At 44.8% G+C, this 27,797-nt stretch overlaps 1 protein-coding gene across 1 annotated transcript in view; it reads left to right on the top strand.

Moving 5' to 3' along the window:
• The first annotated feature begins 231 nt into the window (after window positions 1-231).
• Window positions 232-27,797, top strand: part of LOC106606871 (voltage-dependent calcium channel gamma-2 subunit) — a 74,232-nt gene continuing 46,666 nt past the window's right edge. Inside the window, exon 1 of the mRNA XM_014203279.3 lies at window positions 232-2,302. Within this exon, the coding sequence (XP_014058754.2) occupies window positions 2,077-2,302 (226 nt within the window). The 5' untranslated portion in view covers window positions 232-2,076. The remainder of the gene's footprint in view (window positions 2,303-27,797) is intronic.

Genomic DNA, 27,797 nt, shown 5'->3' with positions numbered 1-27,797 from the left:
TAATGCATAAATATAAAATACAGTTCTCCATAATCCTTCAACCAGTTCTAACTAACCCCACCCCCCTCTTTTCACACACACACACACACACACACACACACACACACACACACACACACACACACACACACACACACACACACACATATACCCATACACACACAAAACTAGCCCGCAACCCCCGCACCCCCTATCCACCCCTCCCTCCACTCCAGAAATGGAATTAAAATCTTTAATAGGCTATCTTTCCAGCATCGGTGGACGAGCACTGTAGCCTACTAAAGCCAGAGTATAGCACCAGTCAGTGTGGGAAGAAAATATACTCATAATCTTCAGCACTACAATCAGCATTCAAACACTGACATAAACCATCGTTTTAGAGGAGAAAACCTCAATTAAATGCATAGCGCTGTGACACTGACATCCAGAATATACGGACTCCAATTTGCGCCCCTCTCAACGGCTCTGTGGATCTGTGCTGTTGGGTCGGCGTGGCGTGCTGTCGGTCTCTTCCTCCGGTTGTGTAATATCTTTCTAGCCCAGCTACACACTCCTACACCCTCAGAAGAAAAGCTCCGCTCTCATCTGAACGAACAAGGGAAGGAACAAGGATTGGAACATATACTGTCGTTTTTTGCTTTGATTTGCAACTGAGTTTTCTATCAGATTATTTTCGATTTACATGGCGCAAGGGCTATGCAAGTGGGAAGGTTCTGGTTCCGGTTCTGGGTGTGATACAACCGTGAGTTTGGATATCCAAGTAACAACGGTATTAACAGTGGTACTAAAACGGATCAGTTCCGGAGGCATCCCCAACTCCTCTTTCTCCTCTTCCCGGCTTTATGTCGAGTAATGGTCGGCTTGCCTTGCTGGATGCACCCCGCTCTCTCCGGATCGTCGACTGCACCCTTTCCAACCGCAAATCCCCATTTTCGGCGGAAACCTTCAAGGAGCTAAGGGCTACATATGGAAACTGGGGATCAGAATTTTAGGAAAAAGGAAATCTAGCGCTTGTTTAATTTGTTTTCGACCTGATTTATCTGTTTCTTTACTAATTAATTAATTTATTCATTGGGCTTGATTTCTTCATTCCATTGTTGGTTGATTTATCAAATTGATGCAAGCCCTATAGTATTTTACTTTCTTATATAATATAGACCCCAGGATTATTTTCATTTGTTTCCACTGGACTTGAATCGTCCATTTATTTACAATTGCTTTTCTTATTTTCCCTGTCCTTCATTCCCGTCCCTGTTTCTCTCCTTGCTTTTCCATCTGGACTATAATAGCCCTGACATAGGGTTATTCAAACACAATTAAACATCAAATATATACACATTCAGCATTATATGCCAACAATAATTGTAATTCATTTCGCATCTAAGAGACGTATTGACTTGCCAGGCAGAATTGTTGTAAGCCTACCATTACTCTAACACCACCCCCACCCTCTTCTCTTCATCCATTTGAGCTCATATTCATTCAGCGCTATCCATAGAATAGTACTTATCTGCAAACCTTGCACATCAAGAAACACATTTCCAGCGATCTACATGTGTTAAATGCTACATTGTAAAGCATGAGACAAAAGCTAGTCTCAAAGCAGAATAGCCTACTGAATTTTGATTGAGGCTATCCCCTTTTCCATTTATATTACAGTCTCTCTCTACCTATCACTTACTGTGATTGTATATTATACATAATATTATCTTTACATTAGTAGGTTTATGCTGCAACTGCCAGTGTAGTCTAGTTGTAGTCATAGGGATAACAGTTGACGCTATAGTCCATTTTAGAGGCCATTACCTTGTCCGTAATTCTTATATTTGGGGTAACATTTAGTAAGAACCCATCTGGGGAGAGAGACACTGCGTCCTCCTCCCCAAACTACCCTAAAAGGAAACCCAATTTCTCTTAGTCAGTCCTCACCCAAACGCAACCATAAGGTTCCTACCGCATCCACCTCCTTCCCCCTCCTTTCGCTCAAATATATCCCATTTTTTTAGTTTGGTTTGGTCCCGTAAATTTTCAAATATTTATTTCCTATATATCAAGAGGAAAGGGGGTCCCCCTTTCATGGAATGCGGAAATATGGGTCTGTTTGACCGCGGAGTTCAGATGCTATTGACCACGGTCGGCGCATTTGCCGCCTTCAGTCTCATGACCATCGCGGTTGGCACGGACTACTGGCTGTACTCGCGCGGCACGTGCAAGTCAAAGTCGGTCAGCGATAACGAGACCAGCAAGAAGAACGAAGAGGTGATGACCCATTCGGGATTGTGGAGGACGTGTTGCTTAGAAGGTAATTGAGCCACATGCGTTTTGCAGTCACCTTATTTTCTCCATGTCAGTATAGCATAGTGATTACATTTGAACCTTTAGCTACATGTAGTAAAACCTATCCCACTCGGTGACCTTATAACATGTATCCCTTCCTTTGCTTTTCTACTGACATATGCCATGTGGATCAGGTTTATCTTAGCCCCATACAGTGTATCAAACACATAATTGGGTCAATGAACTACTGTAAGAACCCTCCATTTCACACCTCTTAGGCCTATACACAATCCCCAAGTGACACCTTCAAAACATGACTTTTCTACATTCTTTGCCACCAGTCGATTGTATTGTTCAAAACAGCACCAAGTGACCATGTCATTCTTCAAGCATTTCTAATTGTGATAACATATGATAATGACCAGTGCACAAGAGCAACAGAGAGTCAGCCATTCCTGTCAAAGGTCTATTTCCATCCAGACCCCACCTTTGACCTCAAGATGATGGGGTGCCTTAACAGTGCTTGTCATTTACCCTTTGACCTGGCAGTGCTTAGTATTTTCTAAGTTGTCAAACACAGTCACCTCTCAAGCGCAGGTTCAAGACCACCTCCCACGTCCTGACTTGACACACAGTGGGGTCTTGTTTCCTGTCATGCGGAGGCGTCAGATGCTGACTTTGAGCGTAACCTTGTGAGGTCACGCAGCGTTACATCTTCTTAGCAGAGAGATTCACACAGGCCTCCTGTCTCTCTGCACACTCCTCTGTCATTTGATAAGCAGTAAGCAGTCAGTCTCAGGTCAGATCTCTGCTCTAACAGCCTGAGGTGAAGTCAGCCCTAGGAAGTGGTTTATGAAAATAATGTCAGTGCCACTCAGCTGTAAAGATCTGATGATTTGAACTCTTCAAAATGTGTATGATTGCACAGAATAAAGATATGTGTTTTTTGGCATGTTAAATTCACATTGGCAAAAATGTATTAAAACATTGGAAATTACAGGGATGTATTTTTCCTGGGCAATAAAAGTACTGTTGTATGTTCATTTATTAACCGACATTACTGGGTGATTTTTACCAAGGTAGGATGGCTGACGTTGGCCATATCTGTCAGGGCGGCCTAAGCATCTGCTTAAGGTTTGTTCAAGGTCTGTCTGACACCCTCCAGCTACCCTTTCCAGGAACTCTGCATCTCTTCTCCTGTGCTAGCCAGGACATACAGTGGGAGAGCCATTTTAGGTCTCAACGTGACCCATCACGGGTTAACTACAGCTGTGGAGAGGTTTTCAAAGACTAGAGATTTTTAACCTCTGTTGAAATTCACACTTATCTGTGAAGGTGTAGAAAATCAGTGGTGTGATATGACTGGCCTTTGCCTTAGTCAGGCTGTTATGTAATTAACAGACAATTGTTCATAGTCCAGACCTGACCAAAATCTCCTATACTTGGCACAAGGTGAATTATAATTACAAAGCCCATATGCCGCAGCTTCTCTTTTGTGGCAAGATAACAGCCATCCTCCTTTGAATTGGTGATCCAAATAGCAGGAAATGAACACTGATTTGTAATTTGCGATTCATGAATGGTCTCAGGCCTTGATGAGGGGAGGAAGCGGAGAACGGCACCATCGCATTTACACATCGAGGTCAGATTCATTTGAATACCAATCCAAACGACTTCCTGCTGTGGAAATTGGGCTTAAAAAAACCGCAATTGGGTAAATTTATTCATGGATAATTAGCACAATTTATACCGAAATCTGTGATATTGAAAAATAGGAAGTAAACTGCAGAGCCGGATCCAGCTGCAGTCGAGAATAAGCAGCAGCTCAGCCACAAGAAGCTCCTGCTACGGACCAGGTGTGCTGCTGCTATGTCTGCCATCTCAGGTGGATACTGTAACTACAGCATGAAGAGGTTCATGCCAATGCTGAAATCAAGTGGGTACTTTGTATGGAAAATCATCATCCTACACATTGTGTCTCATATATCGGTAGCTACCTTGTTGCGATGGATGATGATGCATCCTGTCTGTATCACAACTGACAATGCAGACAGTGATTTGCTGTAGCCCAGCTCTGGCCCACTCATACAGCTCATGTTGTGTGCCCAGGTGGGCGAGGGGTTGTGTTTGTTTAATCAGCTCCTGTAGAGGAGAGCCCCTGATCACAGAGGGGAATGCCCACACAACCATCTACCACTCTACTGCTCACTCCAGTCACTGTAATACCATGCCTAGCCTCACCCATGAGAAAGTAACCATACAGGCTGAGTGTGTGTGTGTGTGTGTGTGTGTGTGTGTGTGTGTGTGTGTGTGTGTGCGTGCGTGCGTGCGTGCGTGCGTGCGTGGGGGCGTGTATGCATGTTTGTGTGAAGGTAGAGGCACTTCTCACTGATCTCTCCTCCGGTGAACATTCAGGTCCTTTTCCCTCTCCAGCACTGGAAAGAGAGTGGAGCACTTCGATGGTTCCATAAAATATGGCTTATATAGATTTTGTAGATTTACACTTGTTTTCACTAGTCGCCTGTGCTATCAGTCATACTGAAAATGCAATAGCATATGCCATCGCCAAAGCATGCGATTAATTTGTGAAATCTCACATTGCCCTTGGAGCTGGTTCATATGAATGCTGAGTCCCTTGATCTGTTGCAGTATTTGATTCAATTGTCCTGACATCAGAGAAACCAAAAGATGTGTGCTATCAGCAAAGAGCCCTCCACAAGATTTGGCAACAATGTGCTCCTGGCTTACTATTTGGGCAAACAACATCTAACAGGAGTAACACAGTCCATTACGAGGAAGGTCAAAGATTAGAGTTCAGCATACATCACAGTTCTATGCTTGCTCCACTCATTCACATCAAATGAGACGCAGTCATTTGAATATGTTTTGTATTGTAATTTGCACTGTATTATACAGTAAATTGTATTATGTAGGTGGGTGGCCTTGTGAGAGCCAGAACGGCTCATAGGGCAGGAGTCATTTCCTGTTTCTGAAGCGTTAGGTAGAGGCAGGAGGTTATGTAGTGTTATGTATATTATTCACATTTACATGTTAGTCATTTAGCAGACGCTCTTATCCACAGTGACTTACAGTACATACATGTTCATACTTTTTTGTACTGGTCCCCAAGGGAATCGAACCCACAAACCATGCTCTACCAACAGGAGGATTATGCATATTATATTATGAATTTTAGGTATTTTATTTGTTGTTTTGTTTCCTGTTTGGACCCGAGGAAGAGTACTTAGGGATCCCAATACAATACTAAATACTAAATGCCTCTTCTATAGTGAGAAATAAATATCCAAGACTACATTTTAAACGCAGAATAAAATCCTTTGGAGCCTCTATTGTCATAGTCACCCTAATACACTAGCACCCAGTTATACTGGCAGTTATACTGGCAGTTATACTATCAGTTATACTAGCAGATATACTAGCATATATACTAGCTGTTATACTAGCAGTTATACTAGCTGTTATACTAGCAGTTATACTAGCTGTTATACTGGCAGTTATACTAGCTGGTATACTGGCAGTATACTGGCAGGTATACTGGCAGTTATACTATCAGTTATACTAGCATATATACTAGTTGTTATACTAGCAGTTATACTAGCAGTTATACTAGCAGTTATACTGTCAGTTATACTAGCAGTTATACTAGCGGTTATACTGGCGGTTATACTATCAGTTTTACTAGCAGTTATACTGGCAGTTATACTAGCAGTTATACTAGCTGGTATACTGGCAGTTATACTGGCAGTTATACTGGCAGTTATACTAGCAGTTATACTGGCAGTTATACTAGCTGTTATACTGACAGTTATACTAGCAGTAAATACTAGCTGTTATACTGGCGGTTATACTGGCAGTTATACTAGCTTTTATACTGGCGGTTATACTAGCAGTTATACTAGCAGTTATACTGGCAGTTATACTAGCTGTTATAGTAGCAGTTATACTGCCAGTTATACTAGAAGTTATACTAACAGTTATACTGGCTGTTATGCTGGCAGTTATACTGGCAGTTATACTAGCAGTTATACTGGCAGTTATACTAGCTGTTATACTGACAGTTATACTAGCAGTAAATACTAGCTGTTATACTGGCGGTTATACTGGCAGTTATACTAGCAGTTATACTAGCTGTTATACTAGCAGTTATACTAGCTGTTATACTGGCAGTTATACTAGCTGGTATACTGGCAGTATACTGGCAGTTATACTGGTAGTTATACTATCAGTTATACTAGCATATATACTAGTTGTTATACTAGTTGTTATACTAGCAGTTATACTAGCTGTTATACTGGCAGTTATACTAGCAGTTATACTAGCAGTTATACTGGCGGTTATACTATCAGCTTTACTAGCAGTTATACTAGCAGTTATACTAGCTGGTATACTGGCAGTTATACTGGCAGTTATACTGGCAGTTATACTAGCAGTTATACTGGCAGTTATACTTGCTGTTATACTGACAGTTATACTAGCAGTAAATACTAGCTGTTATACTGGCGGTTATACTGGCAGTTATACTAGCTGTTATACTGGCGGTTATACTAGCAGTTATACTAGCAGTAATACTGGCAGTTATACTAGCTGTTATAGTAGCAGTTATACTGCCAGTTATACTAGAAGTTATACTAACAGTTATACTGGCTGTTATGCTGGCAGTTATACTAGCAGTTATACTAGCTGTTATGTTGGCAGTTATACTGGCAGTTATACGAGCAGTTATACTAGCAGTAAATACTAGCTGTTATACTGGCGGTTATACTGGCAGTTATACTAGCTTTTATACTGGCGGTTATACTAGCAGTTATACTAGCAGTTATACTGGCAGTTATACTAGCTGTTATAGTAGCAGTTATACTGCCAGTTATACTAGAAGTTATACTAACAGTTATACTGGCTGTTATGCTGGCAGTTATACTGGCAGTTATACTAGCAGTTATACTGGCAGTTATACTAGCTGTTATACTGACAGTTATACTAGCAGTAAATACTAGCTGTTATACTGGCGGTTATACTGGCAGTTATACTAGCAGTTATACTAGCTGTTATACTAGCAGTTATACTAGCTGTTATACTGGCAGTTATACTAGCTGGTATACTGGCAGTATACTGGCAGTTATACTGGTAGTTATACTATCAGTTATACTAGCATATATACTAGTTGTTATACTAGTTGTTATACTAGCAGTTATACTAGCTGTTATACTGGCAGTTATACTAGCAGTTATACTAGCAGTTATACTGGCGGTTATACTATCAGTTTTACTAGCAGTTATACTAGCAGTTATACTAGCTGGTATACTGGCAGTTATACTGGCAGTTATACTGGCAGTTATACTAGCAGTTATACTGGCAGTTATACTAGCTGTTATACTGACAGTTATACTAGCAGTAAATACTAGCTGTTATACTGCCGGTTATACTGGCAGTTATACTAGCTGTTATACTGGCGGTTATACTAGCAGTTATACTAGCAGTAATACTGGCAGTTATACTAGCTGTTATAGTAGCAGTTATACTGCCAGTTATACTAGAAGTTATACTAACAGTTATACTGGCTGTTATGCTGGCAGTTATACTAGCAGTTATACTAGCTGTTATGTTGGCAGTTATACTGGCAGTTATACGAGCAGTTATACTAGCAGTTATACTAGCAGTTATACTGGCAGTTATACGAGCAGTTATACTGGCCTATGCTTTGGAAGCCTGTGCAAACTAGTCTGTGTATTATTGTCATACTGAGGCAGAGCCATACGAAGGGGATGAGGTAGGGGGATTTGTCTGGGGCTATGTTCTGTGTGTGTTAAGCATACGGTAAACATGTGTGGTGCTAATGGATTGAGCCCCAGAGGGAGGGGGGAACACTGCTCCATCCTGTCTGGGCTGGGCGACTGCCTACCGGAGCATCCACATCGGTCGGCACGGCCTCCTCTCCTCACAGCCAGGTATAGCACACCGCCACGCCATCGCTCCACGCTAATCTGCCCCATTCATCTTCATTACAGCGCCCCCCTCTGCCTCGGCTATAGGAGGAGAAACGGAGGAAGGGAGGAGGAGGGAGGGCGGGCAGGAGGTGCAAAAGAAGATGGGAAAATCCTTTGACAAAAGAGGGCTGCTTTGGTGGCTGTGTTTCCCCCCCTTTCCTCCTATCACCTGTTGTATGAGTGGTTTTCTTCAGTAAGACCAATAATTCAACCCCTGCCTCGGGGTTCACTGGCAGAGCCGTTTCCCATGAAGGACTATCAGCAATAGAAGGAATACATGTGATTTGTTTGCTACCTTGATGCCGTTTGGAAGAGTAGTCCAATGCTTTGTGATGCCATATGAATGAAAATATATGGGGGCCAGCTTTACCCTCTAAACTTGAAATCCACCCACTTGGTACCCTTTCCTGGTTTCTCAGTTGTGGAAATGGACTGGTGCTGAAGAGAATGCATGTAGGATGGTTGAGGAAATGAATGACCAAACTCCAGGACTTGTTCGTGTGGCCTCCCTCGGTTCTTTCCTGTCAATCATCTTGAGACTATACCAGTGTGTGTGTACAGGCACTGTATCTTATGGTCTTCTACATGTGTATGTGGGTGTAGTGTTGTGAGTACATGACATTCATGCATTTTGAACAGGTGGGAGTAATGTACTAGTGTTTTCTCCATGTGTATGTTTTGTTGGTGTATGTGTGTTTGAGCCTGAGCACTTGTTTGTGTGTGTGTACACGTTTGTGTGTGTGTCTGTGTGTGTGTGGGTGTGAATGTTTACATGCATGTGTATATATCCGGTGTGTGTGTGTGTGTGTGTGTGTGTGTGTGTGTGTGTGTGTGTGTGTGTGTGTGTGTGTGTGTGTGTGTGTGTGTGTGTGTGTGTAAGAGAGAGACACAGAATGAGAGATAGTGCAGAGATTGTTGGGCTGGGCAGTGCCAGTGCTCCAGAGCAGGATTAGTTTCATAGTCCAATCAGATAAGGATTATACCGGCTGGCACATGCCCACCCAGGCTAATGACCCGACCCTAAAGTGGCATTAGGCTGTATTATGACACGGCTCCACTGTACACCCAGCTGCATGAACAGGATAACATGCCCGCATATCTGCCATCAAGGAACCCAAGCGTAGCCACGCACACCAGTGTACTGGATGGCCGTATCAAGTTGAATACGGAGTACTGTATCCGTGGCAGTTCAGAGTGGTCTGGTATTCAACCACTTGTTGAGATAGGGGCAATAGGGGTTCATGGACAATCCCTCCCTTAGTGTTTCATTGGACTGGCTCATTGGAATGACATCTGCCCCAGTCACATCCCTCCACTCAGCTGCTATCTAAGTGACTGGGCTCTATTGCACTGTCACCTCTCCCAGAGCCCATAGATAGATGGGATTCATTTAGCTCTGACCTGTCTGCCGCTGTGGCTACAGTAGCTCTGCTCTGCTGGGACTGCAGACAAACACTACTGGTCTGGACTGTTTTATTGGTCTGTACACTGGTCTGTTCTATTGGCCACTAAGGCCTGATTATTACAGTACAGTCATTACTGGATGAGGCTGTGTGGGACTCAATCACCTTCATTACGGTAGTACAGTGTCTGTGGTGTCAGTCTGTCTGTCATTGGGGTGGCAGAGTAGCCTAGTGGTTAGAGCTTTGGGCTAGTAACCGAAAGGTTGCAAGTTTGAACCCCCGAGCTGACAAGGTACAAATCTGTCGTTCTGCCCCTGAACAAGGCAGTTAACTCACTGTTCCTAGGCCGTCATTGAAAATAAGTGTCACGGCTGTCGAAAGGATCGGACCAAAGTGCAGCGTGGTTGTATTTCCACATTTTACTAAATCCGTGAAACTTTGCAAAACATAAATAACTGAATTTACAAAAACAACAAACCGTGACGCAGAGAGCAACAAACACTACTAAAAAGATAATAACCCACAAAAACAGGAAGAAAAAACCCCTACTTAAATATGATCTCCAATCAGAGGTAATGAGGACCAGCTACCTCCAATTGGAGATCAACCCAAATAACCCCAACATAGAAATAGAAAAACTAGAACTTAAACATAGAAATAGAAAACATATAAAAACACAAAACACCCCCTGTCACTCCCTGACCTACTCTACAATAGAAAATAACCTCTTACTATGGTCAGGACGTGGCAATAAGAATTTGTTCTTAACTGACCTGCCTAGTTAAATAAAGGTTAAAAAAAAAAATTGTCCCACTGTGGAGATGGCCATGTACTGTAGTTCTACTCCTTTATAATGTACTGTCCATTGCCTTGGAGAGAGTGAATAGTGGGAGTGATTATGGTTCAGTACAGTCTTATATGCTGTTGCAGTGTTTTGGTCATGTGTAGGTCAATCACTAAGCCCCTCCTTTCTGACATTATAACATGCTTTACTACAGTGAAGGTTATATCATTTTCCTATCTGGTTTTCTCATTCTCATTCTATGCTCCAGTATAGTGGAGGTGTGTAGTATGTAGGAGTCTCCATGCTATTCTGAATCTCCCCTCCCCCACACTTAGCTTACTGTACCTGCCAGAAAAGGCCTCTCCTGGCTTGGCAGTGGTGTGAAGCGGCATAATCCTCATCTCCATCTCCTCCATGTGCCCGTGTTGTGTGATGGGCTATGGAGAGGGAGATGCCATAGGAATTGGTTTAGGATATGATTAATGGCACTGATGGCTTTGATCGATGGGAAACGTGCTGTAAACTTTGGTAGCCCTGTCCCGTAAAAGCCGCCCTCCTGCACGCCCACCTGCCTGCCCGCCTGCCTGCCCGCCTGCCCACTCAGCGTGTAGGAGTCCCCCTGCTCCACTAAACGAGAGGGCCAGTCGTAAATTAGAAAAAAGGATACATGTCAAAGAGGGGACGGCGTCCGGGTCACCACATGATAATTACATCAGTCCTCTCCAGTAACTGAAACTCACGTGTGTGTGTGTGTGTGTGTGTGTGTGTGTGTGTGTGTGTGTGTGTGTGTGTGTGTGTGTGTGTGTGTGTGTGTGTGTGTGTGTGTGTGTGTGTGTGTGTGTGCTTGTGTGTGTGTGTGTGTGTGTGTGTGGCTCTAGCCTTCATTTACACATGTTATTTTTAGCTGCAGTCAGTTGTGTTGAGGGGGAGTCTATCTTTATCCTACATGGCCAGGGAACAAATCAATAGTGCACATGGGCTGGGCAGCTGGGCCAGTCATACCCTGGGCCAGTCATCAAACCCTGGGCCAGTCATCATACCTTTGGACAGTCATACCCTGGGAGAGTCATAACCCTGGGCCAGTCATACCCTGGGACAGTCAATATACCCTGGGACAGTCATACCCTGGGACAGTCATCATACCCTGGGGGAGTCATACCCTGTGAGTGTCATACCCTGGGAGGGCACACCCTGGGCTAGTCTCTGTAACACTATTGAATGGACAGGGGGCACTGGACTCTGGCTGCCAATAGATGTTATTGTACCGATTACAGTTGACTGTTATAGTACACAAACGTCATGAAAATACATGTGATGCACTGACACCAGAAACAGTGAGATGAGACTGAAAGAAATGAATGTATCCTGGCAGGATATTGCATGGTTACAGGCACAAATAAATAGTTCACTGCTCCTAACAACACAGTAGTCTCTTACCTTGGTTCCACATCGGCGGCCATTTCCTTAAGCAGTGGAAATCTCCCAAAGAGACCCAATAGTAAATAATAATTAACCTCAGATACAATCCATTCATTTTAAGGAGGTGAGATCCACTCCTTTTTCCTGCGATAGTGAGGAGAAACTACAGCAATCTGCCTTTTGATTAATTGGTGGTGTCCACAGTGCAGTTCATTTGCCATCTATTACACCGTATTTGCTTTGTGTCAGTGCAGAGCCCAAACACACTGCATCATCCCGGAGAGTGGGAGTGGGTAGAGTTCTGTCTGCTCCCCAACACCCTGCCATACTGTATGGGGTGTGAGGTGAGCCTGCACCTGGATCCAGTAAGACCAAGGCCCCGGTCCTTCACGGGGTTACGACTCCAGCCCTAGCACAACATCCTCTCAGTGTTGCTGGGGAGAGGAGAATGAGATGTTCCCACCTCTGTAGAACCCTCTTAGCACCTAGTGGGAAAGGTGCTGACAGCTCCACTCCCTGCCTGGTCCAGGTATATTTACTGTAGAGAGCGTAGCTCCAGTTTCATATACTCTGCAATCAATGTGTTTTAGGTATAACAATACAATGGAGCTAGACAGAGTTGTAATATGAGATGTGCAGAGTTTTGAGGGTATTGGATTTCTGCACAGCTAAAGAGTTGAGTCCTGACTGCAGGGCAGACAGATAGAGTAATGATTTTGTTGTACTCACCTGAGCCCCCCGTTTCTTTTTTCATTGTCAATCGACCCGGGTCAGAGAGAGTAATGTCACATTTTGACAACATTATTGACAAGTAACATTTGAGGTTGCAAAGGCAAATGGAAATCTTTCTCACAGCACACTGACTGAAGGTCTTCTGTGCCTTACCTCCTTTAAGGGGATGTCGGTGGCCATGTTTGTATGGGGGCCTGCAGAGGCCATACTGTGCTCTGACTGTGTGTCAATCTCCAAAGACGGGACTGGCCACTGTGTGTGTGTGTCTGTGTGTCTGTGTCTGTGTCTGTGTCTGTGTCTGTGTGTGTGTGTGTGTGTGTGTGTGTGTGTGTGTGTGTGTGTGTGTGTGTGTGTGTGTGTGTGTGTGTGTGTGTGTGTGTGTGTGTGTGTGTGTGTGTGTGCGTGCGTGAATGCGTGTGTTTGTGTGTGTACTCGCACATGTGTGTGCGTGTGGGGCTGTTCAGATGGTCCTGTTAACTGCACTCCAGAATGAGTTTTTACTGCAGCCGACAGAGCTGGCAGACCCCACTGTCACAGCAAATGGTGCTGTTGGGAAAACAAACACTTGTAATGAGACTCTATCTGTCAAATCCGACCGTCAGAAACTGCTCCAAGCTAAGAAAAAAAATGGAAGGTGGTGATGTCACTGCCTGACTTGAATTGGAGTAATGATGTTGACAAGGTCAAAGGGAGACTGCTGAACATTTGATTATTGGTAAAAAAAATATATATATATTTATAGTTATGCAATCCAAATATTTATTTTAAACAGAAAAACATTATTAAAGCCATCCCATTTTAACCTACACAAGCTTTGTGTAAGTTACACTCAATGTTATTTCAGAATGAGTCTGTCCCAACTTGTATCTTACCTGTGAACTGTAGCTTTAGCAGTGACGGAGTGAGTTGGGGGTTAATCTGAAGGCTGATGATGGAATATGTTCTCTACAGGAAATGATGTAAACCTGGTGTCCAGGTATGGCTGACACTCGATTATTCATGTCTATGGAGGGATAATGTATGTACTCTGACTCTGAAGCTCAGCCACAGCCTTGGCCAAAATGCTGACAACGCATCTGATTTTCCTGAAGATGAAAGACAATGCTACGGTAATCTCCAGATCAGGTTGAATCAGGGAGTTTGACAAAATGAAGGTGCTACATACTGATGTAGCTGGGGATAAGGCTCTGCTAAATCACAGAGGAAGATGCCAGTAAGGAAGAGTATGAATTGTTAATGGCGAGCAGCGTGGCTTTCCTTTGCTCTCTCAGATCGTTTTCCAGGACAGGAGTCTCTCATGAGTTCACAACAGCATGCACATGGACTGCTCCTGTGCCATAACATACACACACATTCACAACCAGGGTCAGGAAGGAATTCTTCACTATCACAGCTAGTGTGCACCGCTACTCTTACTGACACGCATACCTGACAAACACATGCATGCAGAGAGGGAGAAATACAGCAGCCTGTACTCGAACCAGCCTAAAGGTGCTGTAACCACCATACCCCAGACCTGCTGGTCTCATGGTGCTGTAACCACCGTACCCCAGACCTGCTGGTCTCATGGTGCTGTAACCACCATACCCCAGACCTGCTGGTCTCATGGTGCTGTAACCACCGTACCCCAGACCTGCTGGTCTCATGGTGCTGTAACCACCGTACCCCAGACCTGCTGGTCTCATGGTGCTGTAACCACCATACCCCAGACCTGCTGGTCTCATGTTGCTGTAACCACCGTACCCCAGACCTGCTGGTCTCATGGTGCTGTAACCACCGTACCCCAGACCTGCTGGTCTCATGGTGCTGTAACCACCGTACCCCAGACCTGCTGGTCTCATGGTGCTGTAACCACCGTACCCCAGACCTGCTGGTCGCATGGTGCTGTAACCACCGTACCCCAGACCTGCTGGTCTCATGGTGCTGTAACCACCATACCCCAGACCTGCTGGTCTCATGGTGCTGTAACCACCGTACCCCAGACCTGCTGGTCTCATGGTGCTGTAACCACCGTACCCCAGACCTGCTGGTCTCATGGTGCTGTAACCACCATACCCCAGACCTGCTGGTCTCATGGTGCTGTAACCACCGTACCCCAGACCTGCTGGTCGCATGGTGCTGTAACCACCGTACCCCAGACCTGCTGGTCTCATGGTGCTGTAACCACCGTACCCCAGACCTGCTGGTCGCATGGTGCTGTAACCACCGTACCCCAGACCTGCTGGTCTCATGGTGCTGTAACCACCGTACCCCAGACCTGCTGGTCTCATGTTGCTGTAACCACCGTACCCCAGACCTGCTGGTCTCATGGTGCTGTAACCACCGTACCCCAGACCTGCTGGTCTCATGGTGCTGTAACCACCATACCCCAGACCTGCTGGTCTCATGGTGCTGTAACCACCGTACCCCAGACCTGCTGGTCTCATGTTGCTGTAACCACCGTACCCCAGACCTGCTGGTCTCATGGTGCTGTAACCACCGTACCCCAGACCTGCTGGTCTCATGGTAATGTAACCACCATACTCCAGACCTGCTGGTCTCATGGTGCTGTAACCACCGTACCCCAGACCTGCTGGTCTCATGGTGCTGTAACCACCGTACCCCAGACCTGCTGGTCTCATGTTGCTGTAACCACCGTACCCCAGACCTGCTGGTCTCATGGTACTGTAACCACCATACCCCAGACTTGCTGGTCTCATGGGGTTGCACAAGTCAAAAATGAATATATTGTGTCAAAATGAAGCTAAGTTGTGATGATGGGCTGTAAGGAGCCTGGCTTTTATATTTAGTTTCCCCTCAATACGCCTCATATCACCTGTTGGAGAGCTCCGCGGCAGATGGCAGACAAAGGCTCAGAACACAACACTGTATTACTGTCGGCCTCAGTGTCTGCTACTGACAATGTCAGTATCACTCATACAATTGACTGAATATCTCACTGGCTCACTATATCTGTGTAGGAGTGACATCCTACGGCAACCCTGTAACCAAGTTAGCCATTGTCAAATGTGTCTACAGTGGAAAGGTGAGACTCTCACAAACACATACATGTTGGTTGTTTTGCTCTAGGATGCCCACAGGCCTCACAAGACTTGTCTGAAGGCCCCCAGTATCAGTTGGAAACATTAATGGAAGAACAGTTTACTGTATATGGAGACTGTTTGGTGCCAAAAATAAGGGGTTAAATACATGTAAAAAAAATAATGGTCATTATATTTCTTATATCGCTCAGATATAGGACATACACTTCGGAACAAACTTCCTTTACATTTTTTGGGGGGAATATCTGTTGTTCCATGTAGTGAATCTGTTATTCAATGCATTTGTATGGGCTTGTAAGGCCAAATTACATTTTTTATCAAATACATTTTTATATACTGTATATTGATTTTTTATACTTCAAGGGGTCTTAAAATCAAATAGCTAAATGATCCTTGGTTAAAATAATTCCATATACAGTGCATTCGGAAAGTATTCAGACCCCTTGGCTTTTTTCATATTTTGTTACGTTACAGCCTTTTTCTGAAATAGATTTTTTTTTAAATTCCTCATCAATCTACACACAATAACCCATAATGACAAAGTGAGAACAGTTTTTTACATTTATTTAAGCAAATTTATAAAACATTTAAAACAGAAATACCTGATTTATATACGTTTTCAGACCCTTTTCTATGAGACTCGAAATTGAGCTGAGGTGTCACGTCCTGACCAGTAAAGGGGTTATTTGTTATATTAGTTTGGTCAGGACGTGGCAGGGTGTAACGGCCGTCGTATGAATTGGACCAAGGCGCAGCGGGTTGAGTGCTCATATTTCACTTTTATTGAACACCAAAACAAGAAAACGTACGAATGAACAGGATGCAGGCTAAACACAAAGCTATGCAACTACAACTACCCACAATACCCCATACAAAACAATCCCTATACATAGGACCTTCAATCAGAGGCAACGAGAAACAGCTGCCTCCAATTGAAGGTCAAATCAATAAACTGAACATAGACGTAAACAACCTAGAACTAACATAGAATATACTAACCTAGAACCTAAACTTAAAACCCCGGTACACTCTAAACCAACACCCCTCTACATAAACACATAGCCCCAAAAAACCCGAAATCTCTAAACAAATACCCCTTCTACATAAACACATAATATAACAAACCCCTAAACACTCTAAACAAATACCCCCTGCCACGTCCTGACCAAACTACAATAACAAATAAGCCCTTTACTGGTCAGGATGTGACACAGGGGGTATTTGTTTAGAGTGTTTCGGGGTTTGTTGGGCTATGTGTTTTGTAGAGGGGTGTTTAATTAGAGTGTTCCGGGGTTTTGGTTTATGTTCTATGTTGGTATATTTCTATGTTCTAGTCTAGTCTTTCTAGTTCTATGTTTAGTTTATTGATTTGGCCTTCAATTAGAGGCAGCTGTTCCTCGTTGCCTCTGATTGAAGGTCCTATGTATAGGGGTGTTTTGGTAATGGGAATTGTGGGTAGTTATTTCCTGTTTAGTGTATATAGCACCTGATGGGACTGTTTATTGTCGTTCGTTCGTTTTTGTATACGTGTTTCTTTTGGTTTTTCCTTCTTTTATAATAAATAAGAAGATGAGTATTAATTTTCCCGCTGCACCTTGGTCCATTTCACGCGACGACCGTTACATCAGGAGGAAGGAGCAGCAAGAGGACTGGACATGGGAGGACATCCTGGACAGCAAGGGATCCTACAGTTGGGAAAAGATCCTGGCCGGAAGGGATCGCCTCCCATGGGAACAGGTGGAGGCAGCCAGGAGAGCGGAGATAAGAGAGGCTAAAGAAGACCGGGAACGCTACAGGGGAACACGGCTGGCAAGGAAGCCGGAGAGGCAGCCCCAAGAAATGTTTTTTGGGGGGCACACGGGTAGTTTGGCTAGGGCAGGCAGTAGACCTAAGCCAACTCCCCGTGCTTATTATGGGGAGTATATGGAGTGGAGAGCGCCGGAGTATGCGGAAGTGCGCATGATCTCACCCATGCGCACGCACAGTCCGGTGCGAGCGATCCCAGCCCCTCGCAAGTGCCGGGCTAGAGTGGGCATCCAGCCTGGAAGGAGGATGCCTGCGCAGCGCATCTGGCCACCAGTGCGCCTCCTAGGCCCAGGCTACCCTACGCCTGCTCTACGCACGGCAACCATCAGGCTTCTGCACAGCCCAGTTCACCCTGTGCCAGCACTCCGCTCGTGCAGGGCTGCTATTTCCATCCAGCCAGGAGGGGTTGTGCAGAAGGTACGCTCCAGACCTCCAGTGCCTACTCATGGCCCGGTGTATCCAGTTCCCGCTCCTCGCACTAGCCCTGAGGTGCGTGTCTCCAGTCTGGTGTGTCCAAAGCCAGCACTACGCACCAGGCCTCCAGTGCGTCAGCCCAGTCTAGTACGTCCTGTTCCCGCTCCTCGCACTAGCCTTGGGGTGCGTGTCTCCAGTCTGGTACCTCCACTACCAGCCCCACGCACCAGGCCTCCAGTGCGTCAGCCCAGTCCAGCTCGTCCTGCTCCTGCTCCTCGCACTAGCCCAATGGTGCGTGTCCCTAGTCTGACGTGTCCTAAGCCAGCCCCATGCATCAGGCCTTCAGTGCGCAGTCCCCGTCCAGAGCTTCCGACAACAGAGCCTCGTCCAGAGCTTCCGGCGACAGTGCCCCGTCCAGAGTGTTCGACGACAGTGCCCCGTCCAGAGTGTTCGACGACAGTGCCCCGTCCAGAGTGTTCAACAACAGTACCCCGTCCAGAGTGTTCGACGACAGTGACCCGTCCAGAGTGTTCGACGACAGTGCCTCGTCCAGAGCTTCCGACGACAGTGCCTCGTCCAGAGTGTTCGACGACAGTGCCCCGTCCAGAGTGTTTGACGACAGTGCCCCGTCCAGAGTGTTCGACGACAGTGACACGTCCAGAGTGTTCGACGACAGTAACCCGTCCAGAGTGTTCGACAACAGTACCCCGTCCAGAGTGTCCGGCGACAGTGCCCCGTCCAGAGTGTTCGACGACAGTGCCCCGTCCAGAGTGTTCGGCGACAGTGCCCCGTCCAGAGTGTCCGGCGACAGTGCCCCGTCCAGAGACGGCCCACAGTCAGGAACCGAGAGAGACGGCCCACAGTCAGGAACTGAGAGAGACGGCCCACAGTCAGGAACCGAGAGAGACGGCCCACAGTCAGGAACCGAGAGAGACGGCCCACAGTCCGGAATCGACGCAGCGAGAGTCGCTCTACAGTCCGGAATCGGCGCAGCGAGAGTCGCCCTACAGTCCGGAATCGACGCAGCGAGAGTCGCTCTACAGTCCGGAATCGGCGCAGCGAGAGTCGCCCTACAGTCCGGAATCGACGCGGCCCACAGTCAGGAACTGAGAGAGACGGCCCACAGTCAGGAACCGAGAGAGACGGCCCACAGTCAGGAACCGAGAGAGACGGCCCACAGTCCGGAATCGACGCAGCGAGAGTCGCTCTACAGTCCGGAATCGGCGCAGCGAGAGTCGCCCTACAGTCCGGAATCGTCGCAGCCAGAGTTGCCCTTCAGCCCGAGGTCTCCAGCGACGCGCATCAGCCTGAGGTCTTCAGCAATGCACATCAGCCCGAGGTCTTCAGCGATGCGCCATAGCCCAGAGACTTTGGGAAGGGTAACAATTAATAAATATTTAGCGGGGGTGGACAGGTTAGGTTGGGGAGTAAGGCCCGAGCCTGAGCCACCTCCATAGTAGGTGGGTTGGGGAGGGGGGTGTGTAGCACAAGAACCGTCGGTGACGGTAGCCACCCTCCCTTCTCTCCCTTTAGTTGGGATTATTTTTTGGGGGGGGGGGTATTTTTGTGTTTTTTGTGTGAGGTGCATCCGGGGTCTGCACCTTTGGGGGGGGGGTACTGTCACGTCCTGACCAGTAAAGGCGTTATTTGTTATAATAGTTTGGTCAGGATGTGGCAGGGGGTATTTGTTTAGAGTGTTTCGGGGTTTGTTGGGCTATGTGTTTTGTAGAGGGGTGTTTGATTAGAGTGTTCTGGGGTTTTGGTTTATGTTCTATGTTAGTATATTTCTATGTTCTAGTCTAGTCTTTCTAGTTCTATGTTTAGTTTATTGATTTGGCCTTCAATTAGAGGCAGCTGTTCCTCGTTGCCTCTGATTGAAGGTCCTATGTATAGGGGTGTTTTGGTAATGGGAATTGTGGGTAGTTATTTTCTGTTTAGTGTATGTAGCACCTGACGGGACTGTTTAGTGTCGTTCGTTCGTTTTTGTATACGTGTTTCTTTTGGTTTTTCCTTCTTTTATAATAAATAAGAAGATGAGTATACATTTTCCCGCTGCACCTTGGTCCATTTCACACGACGACCGTTACATCAGGTTCATCCTGTTGCCATTGATCATTCTTGAGATGTTTGTACAACTTGATTGGAGTCCACCTGTGGTAAATTCAAATGATTAGACATGATTTGGAAAGGCACTGTCTATTTAAGGTCCCACAGTTGACAGTGCATGTCAGAGCAAAAACATAGCCATGAGGTCAAAGGAACTGTCCGTAGAGCTCCGAGACAGGATTGTGTCGAGGCACAGATCTGGGGAAGGGTACCAAAACATTTGTGCAGCATTGAAGGTCCCCAAGAACACAGTAGCCTCCATCATTCTTAAATAGAAGAAGTTTGGACCCACCAAGACTCTTCCTAGAGCTGGCCGCCCAGCCAAACTGAGCAAACGGGGGAGAAGGGCCTTGGTCAGGGATGTGACCAAGAACCCAAAGGTCAGTCTGACAGAGCTCCAGAGTTCCTCTGTGGAGATGGGAGAACCTTTCAGAAGGACAACCATCTCTGCAGCACTCCACCAATCAGGCCTTTATGGTAGAGTGGCCAGACGGAAGCCACTCCTCAGTAAAAGGCACATGACAGCTGCTTGGTGTTTGCCAAAAGGCACCTAGAGGACTCTCAGACCATGAAAAACAAGATTCTCTGGTCTGATGAAACCAAGATTGAACTCTTTGGCCTGAATGGCATCCCTACGGTGAAGCATGGTGGTGGCAGTATCATGCTGTGGGGATGTTTTTCTGCGACAGGGTCTGGGAGAGTAGTCAGGATTTGAGGGAAAGAGAGATCCTTGATGAAAACCTGTGCTCAGGACCTCAGACTGGGGTGGAGGTTCACCTTCCAACAGGACAATGACCCTAAGCACACAGCCAATAGAACGCAGGAGTGGCTTCAGGACAAGTCTCTGAATGTCCTTGAGTGGCCCAGCCAGAGTTTGGACTTGAACCTGATCGAACATCTCTGGACAGACCTGAAAATAGCTGTGCAGCAACGCTCCCCATCCAATCTGAAAGAGCTTGAGAGGTTCTGCAGAGAAGAATGGGAGGAATTTCCCAAATACAGGTGTGCCAAGCTTGTAGCGTAATAACCAATTAGACTCGAGGCTATAATCGCTGCCAAAGGTGCTTAATTTTAGGGACAGACGTTCCGCTAGCGGAACGCCTCACCAATATCCAATGGTAGAGCGTGGCGCGAAATGCAAATGCCTCAAAAAATGCTAGAACTTAAATTTCTCAAACATATGACTATTTTACACCATTTTAAAGACAAGACTCTCGTTAATCTAACCACATTGTCCGATTTCAAAAAGGCTTTATAGCGAAAGCAAAACATTAGATTATGTCAGGAGAGTACCCTGCCAAAAATAATCACACAGCCATTTTCAAAGCAAGCATATATGTCACAAAAACCATAACCACAGCTAAATGCAGCACTAATCTTTGATGATCTTCATCAGATGACACTCCTAGGACATTATGTTATACAATACATGCATGTTTTGTTCAATCAAGTTCATATTTATATCAAAAAACAGCTTTTTACATTAGCATGTGATGTTCAGAACTAGCATACCCACCGAAAACTTCCTGTGAATTTACTAAATTACTCATGATAAACGTTCACAAAAAACATAACAATTATTTTAAGAATTATAGATACAGAACTCCTTTATGCAATCGCGGTGTCAGATTTTAAAATAGCTTTTCGGCGAAAGCACATTTTGCAAAATTCTGAGTAGATAGCTCGGCCATCACAGGCTAGCTAATTTGACACCCACCAAGTTTGGTGCTCACTAAACTCAGATTTACTATAAGAAAAATTGGATTACCTTTGCTGTTCTTCGTCAGAATGCACTCCCAGGACTTCTACTTCAACAACAAATGTTGTTTTGGTTCCAAATAATCCATAGTTATATTCAAATAGCTCCGTTTTGTTCATGCGTTCAGGTCACTATCCGAAGGGTGACGCGCGAGCGCATTTTGTGACAAAGAAATTCAAAATATTCCATTACCGTACTTCGAAGCATGTCAAACGCTGTTTAAAATACATTTTTATGCTATTTTTCTCGTAAAATTGCGATAATATTCCAACCGGGCGACGTTGTATTCATTCAAAGGCTGAAAGAAAAAAATGGAGAATTCTCGTGAATGCGCCTCTCAGTCTCACTGTTCCCAGGCTGACCACTAACAAATTCTCCTGCTGTTTTTCGCCCAGAGACAGCAGACACCCCATTACACTTTCTGGCGCCTTCTGAGAGCCAATGGAAGCCTTAGAAAATGTCACGTTACAGCACAGATGCTGTATTTTCGATAGAGATGCTACAGAAGGACAAGAAATTGTCAGACAGGGCACTTCCTGTATGGAATCTTCTCAGGTTTTGGCCTGACATATGACTTCTGTTATACTCACAGACACCATTCAAACAGTTTTAGAAACTTTAGAGTGTTTTCTATCCAAATCTACTAATTATATGCATATTCTAGTTTCTGGGCAGGAGTAGTAACCAGATTAAATCGGGTACGTTTTTTATCCGGCCATGAAAATACTGCCCCCTATCCCAAACAGGTTAAACAAAGTACTGAGTAAAGGTCTGAATACTTGAAAATGTGATATTTCTGTTTTTTATATATTTTTTATTTGCGAACATTTCCAAAAACCTGTTTTTGCTTTGTCATTATGGTGTATCGTGTGTAGATTGATGAGAAAAAAACAATTAAATCAATTTTAGAACAAGACTGTAACATAACAAAATGTGGAAAAAGTCAAGGGGTCTGAATACTTTCCGAATGCACTGTAGCTTAGTGTTAGGGTTAACCCTAATTGCTCCAGGGTTGCCGTTGATAATGGCAGATCCTGGCTGTGACCCCACTCTCTGAGGGTGTCTCAGGTAGTTGGGATATGCAAAAAACACATTTCCAATTCACACATGTGAAGTGTGTGAAATAGCAAAAATATTATCACCCACCAAATTATTATTATTACTATTATAATAAAATGTGCTTATACTATGTGAAGGGTTTTCACACACAGGAAGTTTTACCCAGAGGCCTAATTAAAACGATTAATCAAGTGAATTAAGTAGAGATCACACAGAGCCTTACCATTGCCCCCCAGGCCAAAGGCTGACCATCGCTAGACTACGTTTCTGCTCTAATGCTAATGCTAACCTAACACTGCTAGCTCTAGCCTTTTGCTAGCCTCGTTTCCTTATGTCTGTCTGATTTTGGTCAATGTTGGCACTAGTGCTGTTTGCCCTCTGTGTTTAGAAGATAAGCGGTGTGTAACAAACAGAGACTCTAGAGCTGGAGTCAGAAGCTTAGCCCATCATGTTGTGTGACTTGCTGCAGGGCGCCCATCTTTGTTCACAGTACAGAGTAATTGCATTGGATCGCAATGCTGCAGTGCTATGCTATCCGTATAGCTAGAGGCTAAAGGCTCCCGCAGACTAGATTTGGTTTGCTCCTAGCAGAACTCGGCTAGGCGAAGTGAACGTCTGTGCCTCGCATACTCCCTTAAAAGACCTTCGCTTAAAAAACGAGAAAAAAATGGCAATGTTACTGTTTGTCCCTTTTGAAACGCCGTAGCATCAACATAGCCAGTATACACTTTCTTAAAAAAGTCAGAAATAATCTAAGATAAACCAAGAAATCTGTAATTCATTTTGATGTTTTTGCTGAGGTCTAAAGCCTTCTTTTTCCTGCAGTCTGAACAACCAAAATGCTAATGGAATCGACTATTTCAAGCCACATTTCAAACCACCTTCGTTGGTGGTTTAAAGTCAGATACAAATCTGATCCCCGGCCATGCAACTTGTGTCTGAATGGTCAAATCTTATTATATTTGCCCTCTCGTGGTTTTTAGACTGTTATTTGGCATATCTTGTTGCTTGCTAGCAATTCTCTTGACAGTTTTACAAGAACATGTGGTAGCGAACTAGCTTGTTAATTGTTTACTTGGCTCATCGTGATCTAGCAACTTCTTGTGGCTGGCCGGGTGCCTGCAGGCTGACCTCGGTCGTCAGTTGAACGGTGTTTCCTCCAACACATTGGTGTGGCTGGCTTCCGGGTTAGGCGGGTGGCTGTTAAGAAGCGCGGTTTGGCAGGTCATGTTTGGGAAGACACATGACTCGACCTTCACCTCCCGTGAGCGTTGGGGAGTTGCAGCAATGAGACAAGATCGAAATTGGGGAGAAAAAGGGGGTACATTTGAGCATTAAGGCCTGCAGTGTGAACAAGGCTTTAGTCATGCAATCTAACTAAGATGTTTGGTGCAGTATTTCTCAAGTGAAACATTTGCATGAAAACTAGTCATCTCTCGATGAATGACAACAAACACTTCCTTGAAGAATCCCCTATGAGTAGTACTGTCGACCAATCACTGACGAAGCGGTGTAGACTTCAGTTACCAAACTTCGACATGCCACAAGAAAATAATGTGTGTGCGTGAAAAACTGCCAAACACCAAAACAAACAAAAATATCACAACATTTCGTCATAATATATGCACAAACAATTTCGACTGGGAAGCTTTACACAAGCACCTAGGCCCGAACCTTTGTATTTTTAGGGGAATTTTGCCATAGAAGAGAATATAACAAGAGAACAGGTCATATGGCTACTGCTTCCCTCTGCCAAGCTACATTTTGATGAGAAGACAGTGTCATGGGTTCATAGCAACACTGTCAGGGCAGAAAGAGGAACAAAGACACTGATAGGAGGAATGAAACACTGTATTACAGCCAATTAAGATATTATATTCCCCTGTAAAAGATTCATGCTGAATTTTGGGGGATTCAGTTGAAGGTAAAGCGGCAAAAGAAAAGAGAAAGGGGGAGAGAAAGAACAACAGCAAGAAAGACAGAGAGAGACAGGAAGTGATATATCAGAGAGCACTGATGTGTCTGAGAAGCTGCTTGTCTTGTATGTGTTTGGGGACTCAAGGAGGGAGAATGCAAACACAAATCCAGCGACATTTACCTAGATGTAATAAAACAGGGAAATAGATTAATACCCTCCTCCACCCACCCAGCCATCTTGCCCTCCCTCCCTACTCCCCATCCCTCGCTCTCCCTTCCGCTGCAGAAGGGCAGAAGATGACATGTGGACACTCAGTGAATTGCCAATTGCCAGAGAGAGGAGAAAGGAGAGAGTGCGAGAGAGAGCACAGGAGAGAGAGAGAGAGAGAGAGAGAGAGAGAGAGAGAGAGAGAGAGGGTGGTTTGACGCATCCAGACTGCAACCATTGGCTTTTTTTCCTACATTAAAGATCAGAAAAAAAGAACTGCAGAGAAGCACTAGACTGAATACTGGATGTATTCTTCTCTCTCTCCCTCTCTGTTCCCTCTCTCTCTCTCTCTCTCCCCCATCACATATAGACACACCGATTCTCTCTCTCACACACACTCTCTCTGTCCCTCACTCTCTCTCACACACACAAACACACACTCTTTCTCTGTCTTACACACAATCACACACATTTTCTCTCATTCTCTCTCAGTTTCTCACACGTGCTCTCACTCTCTCTCACTCTCTCCCACTCTCGCTCTCTCTCTCTCTCACATACTTTCAGCTCAGAAAGAGAAATCAATAGCCACAAATTAATCATTGTGCCTTAGGCAGTCCGTGAGATAGGGGGAGGGGATGAGCCAGGGAGAGAGAGTGTGTTGTTTAGAAAGATAGAGAATTGAGGGGTTTTTGGACCACACACACATACACATGTGAACAAACACACACAGTGAATTTGACCATCAGGGTCCAGACTTGTCAAGGCTTAGTTAACAACAAGGTACAACAAGGTATTTCAATGAAACTGTCACACCTTGATCTGTTTCACCTGTCGTTGTGATTGTCTTCACCCTGATCTGTTTCAACGGTCTTTGTGCTTGTCTCCACCCCCCTCCAGGTGTCACCCATCTTCCCCATTATCCCCAGTGTATTTATACATGTGTTCTCTGTTTGTCTGTTGCCAGTTCGTCTTGTCAAGACTACCAGCGTGTTTTGCCGTGCTTCTGGTTTTCCTAGTCTCTGTTTTCTTACCCTCCCGGTTCCGACCTGTTCTGCCTGCCCTGACAATGAGCCCGCCTGCCTGACCATTCAGCCTGCCCTGACACTGAGCCCGCCTGCCTGACCATTCAGCCTGCCCTGACCTCGAGCCTGCCTGCCCCCCTGTACCTTTCGGACTCTGACCTGGTTAATGAACTTCTGCCTGTCCTCGACCTGCCTATTGCCTGCCCCTTGTATTTGAATAAATATCAGAGACTCAAACCATCGGCCTCCTGTGTCTGCATCTGGGCCTCGCCCTGTGCCATTATAGAAACATTAGAGGTAGCACACATTTTTGCTATTTGAATTAGCTACTGTATTGAATATAATCTTGCTCATTGCTGACAACTGGTTAACAATTCAATGTCTATGTAGCTGCCTGAAAGCACGTCTTTACCAAGACTCACCATTAGTTAAATATGTAGAGACGTACCTGAATTCACCTGATAGAGTAGCTATTTTTCATTTTTAGCATGACTCCATAGTGCTCCATTTTTCCTCCTGCAAAGACTTTGTTATCTACGCTGAATAACCTTATCTTCCAAACTGCACAAGTGTTGCTGAGGAATGCAATTGTAAGGAGCAAGGGAATTTTTATGGAATTATTTAAATTCAATGAGACTTCGATTTAAATCTTTATTTTTTGACGCAAGGGTATTAAGCACTTAGACACACTCGAATGTAATGTGCATAGACAGATACACTTGCCTGCATACAGGTAAGCATATCTTACCGCGTGTGCATGCAACCACACACACACAAACACACAAACACGTGATCGTTTGACACTGATCTAAACAGCTGCTGGTGCAATACTGTACTTAGTCTTTTTCCAAAGTTCAAACAATAACGAAGCGCCACCCCACCACTTGTCTTGGTAAACAACTGAAGAATGGGGCTTGAGAAATATAACCACTCTCAAGCTGATAGACAGAGCTATGGATGCCAGACGGACCATCAAGCCATAACATATGTTCTGAAGCTATACAGTCATCAATGAATTCATCAATGAATCTGAAATTCACTATAAAGTGCTTTGTTCACAGAATATCCACACGTTGTTTTCATCAGAAAAGAAAAGGTTGGAAATGTGTTCACTGTTTCCGGGCAATCAGTAAATACTACTGCACGAAAATGTACATGTCTTTAACAGTAGTATGCCTGAAACAGGTCCACTATAGGGAAAGATCTAGGATTTTCTACAACATTGCAGAGATGCAGAGAATGAAGTTGAGTTACTTCTAAGTAACTTTGGGTTCCTCCTAAATCATCTCTCTCCAACATTGTGATCTTCCATTACAGAGCTTTGCTTTGGTGTGGACTGAGGCCTATACATTCATATCAGTTGTGTTCCTCCACTCTATTCACTATTTCTAATGGAGATTGTGTTTCTGCCGCTGAAGGAAAGTCTACAAGCCTATGTATTGAATGCATGGAACTGGATTGTGATGATACCAGTAGTGAATAAATCCTGCACACAATGTGCTTAGTTTCCATTTTCTTCTTGATTAGGAATCATATTTGATGTGTATGAAACTGTTTGTTGTAATATACAGTACATGAGAGTAGAGTAATTACTCAGAATTCTGCACCTTTTGATAGTTGTATTTCCAGTTTTGATCGTCATGATTTAGTTACTGCAAAGAGAATCTATTAATCTACTGGGATTTAAAAAGGAACTTTCTGTTTGGACTCAAAAGATAAGTATGTTTGGCTTAATGTTTTTGCAAGAAGTTGTGTTCATTTGATGAATGTATTTACATTTTGACGGTGTAATATAGTTTTGATGAATGTATTTGCATTTTGAAGGTGTAATGTAGTTTTGATGAA

This window comes from Salmo salar, chromosome 06, assembly GCF_965601325.2.
Source record: "Salmo salar chromosome 06, fSalSal1, whole genome shotgun sequence".
Lineage (NCBI taxonomy): Eukaryota > Metazoa > Chordata > Actinopteri > Salmoniformes > Salmonidae > Salmo > Salmo salar.
This window is presented reverse-complemented; position numbering and strand designations above follow the sequence as displayed.